Below are 6,538 nucleotides of genomic sequence, written 5' to 3'. Positions count from 1 at the left end.
TGAGTGAATAATCCCAAGAATACAGTGTGAATGATCTAGAAAAATTAGTATTTATTTACTATAAATTGTGCGTCAGCGGTTTCTCAAAGCGCAGGTTTAAAACTCAGTTGTGACTAAACAGATTCTCTACCTAACACCATCATATAGTAATTAAAGAGAACATTGCTGCTGATAATGAAGAGTATCAGTATCAACACATATTTTCAACACGTGATTGTGTTTACACTCAGGAAAACTATATTATGCCACCAATCAAAAACAATTGCTTATAGCTGCTCCAAATGGATGCAGAGGGGAACACAAATAAACAACAGTGTAATAAACATCAGTATATACCAGTAAAAAAAAAAAAACCTGACCAACCCATTTATCCTAATATTATATAACTAACAAGATTCAAATAAGAATCCAGTCATAATAAAAATCCACAATGACAAGCGAAGCGAAACTCACAGACCACAAGTGAGACTTTGCAAATCTAAACATCAATATCAAAAATAAAGATAATGCTGCTGGAATTACCTTTTAAATTAAGTACTCCAGCAGCATGTTTCACTCAACATTTAGGGGGCAACCACAGTCTTCCACTTCAGTATGCCAAACATTATAGTGCTGTAATAGTTTGGGCCCCCCTTGAGAATTGTATTTGCTGTGCTATAAAATTAATTACCAAAGACTTTATGGAGAACTATAGAGATTTCTATTACAGTTGGGTAATAAAAATGATATTTAGGTTTTGGGAATCTCAGTGCACTCCTTGTTTTATCAGAGCTTAGTTAGTAGACAAAGATTTAACATTTCCTCTTTGGCTGCTCATGACCCAAAGGTCTCTTGGGTCATGTCATAGCAACAGGTTATCAAATCTCACTTATGGTTGGCTTTATGGCAAGGTCATCATGATTGGACATAGTGTATAAACTTAGCATTTGTATCACATACCCTTTCTTTATTGGCCCTAAAAAGGGTGTGACAGGCTAATTAAAACCAATCAGGACTATGGTCTTCCTCTTGTGGACTTCAATATTAACTTGTTATAAAGGACAATTCAAAGTAGAACTCAACTACCTTGAAAACATAGAGCCTCCGTCATTATTTAAAGTTATTTGGGTTATTTGCTCAAATCTGGAACACAGGTTGAGCAAAAACAAAACAAAACAACAACAAAAAAGATCTGTCCAGCAAAGTTATCCAGTTAAACTGTGTTATGCAGGCCAGATTCTTAAGTTAAAATTCAGTATTTTACACACTCTAGTCTTTGTAAGTAAACAATGCTGTGGGTGTATCCTAAGTAGTATAACCCGGACAAATGTAGCACACCACAGGCATCCAACCTCGGAGGCCACATACCGCTGTGGCTACCTGCTGTAATGTTCATGTCAACAGAGTTTCATTTGAAAACCTTTTTGCCGCACAACAAATTGTCCAAAACAGAAGGCTTTGCCAAACATTTTCACAGCACAGTATTCCTGCCCGATGTAAAAATAGAAATTTAAATGAAATTGGCATCCATGATGTAATATGTACATAAAAAAGCAGAGATTTGTAATGTCCAGAAGAAACTCTACAGCACCACTAGGATTCAATTACAGAAATGTGATTCATCTCTACAACTTCCTGTCACAATTATGAATCTGTATTCTACTATGTTAAAGGAAATACAAATAAAAAGATTAAGAGGTTCAAAAAGACAATAATGTTAGTGCAACATCAGACCTGCTGAGATGGCAAAAAGTAGATCGGTTAGGCTGTTACACAGAATACAAGTTACAACATCCCCACCAAAATATCACACATAATTTTCCAAAGCTCCTGAAGGAAGTGATGCAACTGAAATACTGTAAATGAATGTTTTAACCAAGGCATATAATGGTAACAATATTTAAAATAAGCCACTGACACAATAACGAGTATCTTCCTTTACTTGGGAAAAATCTAACAAATTCAGGCTAAATGAACTTAATAAATTAAAAATAATGTAAACAATATTGTCAGTAGCTGCTCTCACAGTATTGTGCTCGTCATCAATGGAATCTGTACTTTCGTGCAGGCTTGAGGTTGACATACGTCTTCTTCATGTCCTCTGCCTCGTCTTTCTTCACAAGTTGATATCGCTCCCCTTTTGTGGTTACCACCTGGTTGCCGTGGTATCGAACGAGTTTCTTTGGAGCCTGTAAACACCACACCAGAAAGTGTAAGTTTTATTGCATGAAACAGATCTGATAAAGATACATTGTGAATATGGAGTATAACCAGATGCTGACATCTTTTGGGGGGACAGGCCGGTGTGTTTTGTTATCGTCCTCATTGTCCACCAGCATGTACCTATGGAGAAACATAGTCAGAAACACAGAAACAGAGATGTTCTGCTCTCCATAGTATAATAGCAATCTTACTCACTTCTCGAGGATGCTCTCTTTAAGTTTCTGGTCTGCCAGTGAGGAAATACTCTTCCCATGGTTTACCTGAGGTAACAGGATACTATCCTATCAGACTGCTAACATACACAAGGAAGTGGCTGACATGAAATACCGTGGCAATGTTTATGTGTGTAGCTGAGACTCACATTTAGAGGAGTTGGGCTGAGTTGGACATCGCCCTCTATGATAAGGCGCACAGCTTCCTCCATGTCTCCTTTGGCAATAGACAGGGCACTGCGAGCCTCGGACAGACTACACTTGGGAAACATCTCCAGCAGGTGCTGCTCCTGGGCCTCCCACTCAGACACTGGTAGCTGGACATATACACATTTATGTTGACTCTTATTTAGAGGAATGTAAACAATATCAACAGTAGAACACACAATGAGCACAAGTTAAATAATAATAATTAAAAAATTCAAACACACCAAGAAAGAGAAAATAATGTGGTGATGTGTGCTGAAATGATAACCTTGGCGGTGGCGCCCTCTGTCTGTGTTTTAAGGCACTGTGTTTCTTTTTCTGGGGGAGGTTCACTGAGCAGGGTGGTGAGTTTCAGTGAAATCTCATCTGTCCTTGCCTTAGGCACACCATTTTCTTCGTCAGCTAAAAAGGGAACAACAACAAAGTAACATCAGTACACTGTAGCATAAACGTTAGGCTGACGGTCTCCATCTAAGATGAGCGTCACTGCCCAATAAAGCTTTAGTTAGTTTGTTTGGGTGACTCTTCTGGCAACATTATGAAAACAAATTAAGACAAAATTTGCAAAGGGTAATACTGCCACAATACTTAATGTATTAGAAATAATGATTAAAGCACTACCTGAGGTCCGAGCATTGGCTAGTTTTGAAGCCAGGCTGAACATCATTTCACAGACTTTGACACTGCAAAATGAAAATACACATTTGTAATAACAAATGACAGAGGAATGTTGTCCGGCCTTGTTTCTCACAGATGTATGTTTACCTCTCAATTTCAGCAAAACCAGGTATGTAAGCTTCTAGCATCTCTGCAAAGACCTCCATGTCAAAGTTCTCCTCGACGCTCTGCTGGGAGCCAAGATCCTCCAGGACGCCAGTAATGTAAGACAGAAGAACATCATCCAGTGTGCTGCATTGAAGGGTTAAAAAAAAAAAGAAGTTACTGTGAAGGTTGACTGAACTTAACATTGCTGTGCGGATGCAAAAATTAAAAAAATAGTTCACCTGAGATCTGCATCAGGAATGTAGTTCTGAATAAATTCGTGCAGCGCACTGTGGATGATTTTGTGGAGGTCCATTGTTCTCCTACTGTGCAGTAGAGGGAATACTGGAGTTGGGGTACAGCAGGTGGTTAAGGCAGTTATAATAAGTTGACTGCAAACCTTAAATAAACCCAGGTTACCAGTTATGGTACACCATCAGCTCGGACGTACACGTAAATGTTACAAAAGCATTTCTTACGAAAGCTTGGTTGTGAAAGCTTGCTGCAGCATCTTTACAGTAGTGGTGGCCAATATTTATGTTTTACGCACAACCTACATGAACCTCACGATTCACTCCAGCAAAAAGAAGTGAGGATGCAACGATAACTCACATTAAAAAGGTACTTCATGTATTTACTACGTAACCTTACTAGGTAATGCTAGAAACACCGCTTTTGCATCAAACTCACGCAGCTACAGCAATATAACAACCGTGCTAGTGTTGTTTGCAGCGTTAGATTTGCAGCTACTCGGACATTAGCTTGTTATCAGCTAACATAATGGTTCATTAATAACGCCACGGATACGCTAGCATTAGCTAAGCCGCTGCAGGACACTCGTGTTTAAGTAATTCGTCACATTTTCTCAACATTATCAGTGTTCACTCATCAACGAGATTAACCTTCATATGCAGAAATAACGTCACCGTTAGCTAGGCTTGTAAGCGAACAAGCGTTTATTTATTTATTTATTTATTTTTTGTTAATGTTATTTAACTGCTAGCAAACGGTTAACGCCAAACCAGCCTCGGTTATTTGTATCGGAGAGACTTTAAATTGGGTTGAACTTACTGTGACAGAGATTATAGAGACATGAAGCTCAGAGTTTTCCCCAGATGTAAGTTAACAGGGGAGGATGGTCAGAGCAGTGCTTTCTATCCGTGATGCGTGTTAGCCCGCAACATTCAAAACATCGGCACGTCATTTCCGGTGACTGTAAACAAGCCTGGCTAAATTATAAAACAATATTATTTATAAAAATATTATTTTATGATTTCTGTCTGTGAGACTTGTTTGGATTGATTGTTTTACGTGGATTTAAAATGGCGGTGGAAGGTATAAAATATTTTTAGTTTAAATCTCCTTGTGTTTACTGTTTTCACATTTTAAATGGTCACAATAAAGAAAATCCCACCATAGAGAAAGACACTAAAGCATTACATCCTCCTTACTACTCCTCCATTGCAAGGACTGTATTTCTCTGTTGTAAGTTATATAAGTTAATTGCCAACTGAATATTTTGGGGGGTTTGGGGCATTTTATAGAGCAAAACAATTAATTGATTAATTAAATATTAATTGACAAAGAAAATAATTGTTAGTTGCTGCCCTACATTACATGGACGAAGCACTGTGAGAGCTATCAAGACCATGTACATACAGTGCCTTGAAAGCAATTTTCTTTCTTTTTTCAGTTTTATCCTTAATATACAAACTAAAATCCTAAAAAATGCAGCTACATATCACACGGTTAACCCTTATTATAGAAGTTAACTATTCTGTCGACAATATTTCATATGTCACAACATTGTTATTTATCTATTTCACACAGCATACCTGAAAGGCATTCATTAAGGGGAACATACAGCAACATATTATATTTTAGAGACTTTACAACATTATGTGTGATGTTTTGACGCAACAGAAAAATCTCAGGGAGATGTCAGTTAACTATTGACCCATTCTCTGTGCTTTGGTGACTCTAAACTGTGAAGCAGGACTCAAAAACAAGGAACAAGCAGGAACCTGCATTAATATGATTCTATAATAAATTCTACTGCTTCCCATGAAAGCTGCATCTTCTCTAATAGGTGGTTTATAACATTGATTCAATACAATTTGATACAGGGCTCACAGTATCATTTTTCTAATGATTATTTTCTAACAAAATGAAATTATAGATTTTTTTTAGATTTCTGAGGCATATTTCCTTTTGTGAAATGAAACTGTCTTTGTTCCTTGATACCACGATTGATAGACCGATTGATTCTTAATTTCACTGATTTGAATCTTCACATATTTGTATCAGCTGTCTTGCAATATATCTGTACATTCCTTATAGGTGGTGTCTCACAACTGGTCAAAGCCATAAAACACTTTTTGTAAAATCGTTTTCATGTCTTTCAGCTGTCATCAAACATTTGTCTCACAAATGATCACATTTAATTTTTTTCTCCTGCCCCACTGAAAAACTGGCTTTTACAGTTAAGTATAGAGCTAACACGTTTGTGTGAAGCTTTCTGTGACCCATGTTTGGTTCCTGACTCGTTTGAACACTGGTCTAGCCTACATTGGGCCAGTAAATAGTCTACTCTCACTTAGACATTATCTTATATCTTTTGCCAGATCCATACATAGTTGATGATCAAGGTGTTATCTGAGGCAACATCAATGATGTCATCAGATCCTGCTCTCAGTTACCTCCGCCTGTGTTGGTATTATAGCAGATATGTACCTGTAAATCATTAATGCCCATTCAATTGTTTCCTTGCTCCCTTGGCAGTATCTCTTGCCGGCTGTAGTATTTCATCAGGAAATATGGTACAAGCTACTGATAAAACAAGCAAGAACAATTCTCAACTTGGCTGAACTCTGTTTCAACTCATGAGCTCATGGCTAGACAGGTGGGGCTGAGGTATCAGGGCAGAGCGTGTAAAATCTACTGCAAAGGAGTGCATCTCGGTTTTCTCGTGTGTGTTAACAGCTGACACTGAGAGCAACCTGCAAGCCATATAACACATTCTAATAGACTGTGACACATTCAGTAGCATCAAAATACTATCACGTTATGTTCACACTGGCATTAAAATTGTACAGATTCAAGCTTCAGGCAACATTTGCTCACACTTTTTCACACGAACAAATTCTTAACTGTAA

General features: G+C 37.7%; 1 protein-coding gene across 3 annotated transcripts; it reads right to left on the bottom strand.

Moving 5' to 3' along the window:
- Positions 1-1,903: 1,903 nt before the first annotated feature.
- Positions 1,904-4,568, bottom strand: cuedc2 (CUE domain containing 2). 3 transcript variants are annotated; one of them, XM_035664052.1, is made up of 9 exons: positions 4,455-4,568; positions 3,626-3,728; positions 3,387-3,530; positions 3,243-3,304; positions 2,890-3,023; positions 2,564-2,731; positions 2,398-2,462; positions 2,262-2,322; positions 1,904-2,168 (listed from the first exon to the last, which is right to left on the bottom strand). In XM_035664052.1, exons 2-9 carry the CDS (start codon positions 3,697-3,699, stop codon positions 2,022-2,024), a joined length of 855 nt encoding a protein of 284 aa, XP_035519945.1. In that variant the 5' UTR covers positions 3,700-3,728; positions 4,455-4,568; the 3' UTR covers positions 1,904-2,021. The 3 variants fall into 3 exon arrangements, with proteins under 3 accessions (XP_035519945.1, XP_035519946.1, XP_035519947.1); XM_035664053.1 differs by having other exon boundaries at positions 3,626-3,709; XM_035664054.1 differs by having other exon boundaries at positions 3,626-3,706; positions 4,455-4,564.
- Positions 4,569-6,538: the final 1,970 nt, after the last annotated feature.

This window comes from Morone saxatilis, unplaced genomic scaffold, assembly GCF_004916995.1.
Source record: "Morone saxatilis isolate NCDOM2014 unplaced genomic scaffold, NCSU_SB_2.0 Contig19, whole genome shotgun sequence".
Taxonomy (NCBI): domain Eukaryota; kingdom Metazoa; phylum Chordata; class Actinopteri; family Moronidae; genus Morone; species Morone saxatilis.
The sequence above is the reverse complement of the archived record's forward strand: the minus strand, read 5'-3'. Positions and strand labels throughout refer to the sequence as shown.

What these genes read in the sequence shown, in the direction of transcription:
- cuedc2 (XM_035664052.1), bottom strand. Translation starts at nt 3,699, where the DNA reads ATGGACCTCCACAAAATCATCCACAGTGCGCTGCACGAATTTATTCAG. An exon ending in CAGAGGGCGCCACCGCCAAG is followed by an intron (nt 2,732 to 2,889) that starts GTTATCATTTCA and finishes GTATATGTCCAG; the next exon opens with CTACCAGTGTCTGAGTGGGA. An exon ending in GGCCTGTCCCCCCAAAAGAT is followed by an intron (nt 2,169 to 2,261) that starts GTCAGCATCTGG and finishes TGGTGTTTACAG; the next exon opens with GCTCCAAAGAAACTCGTTCG.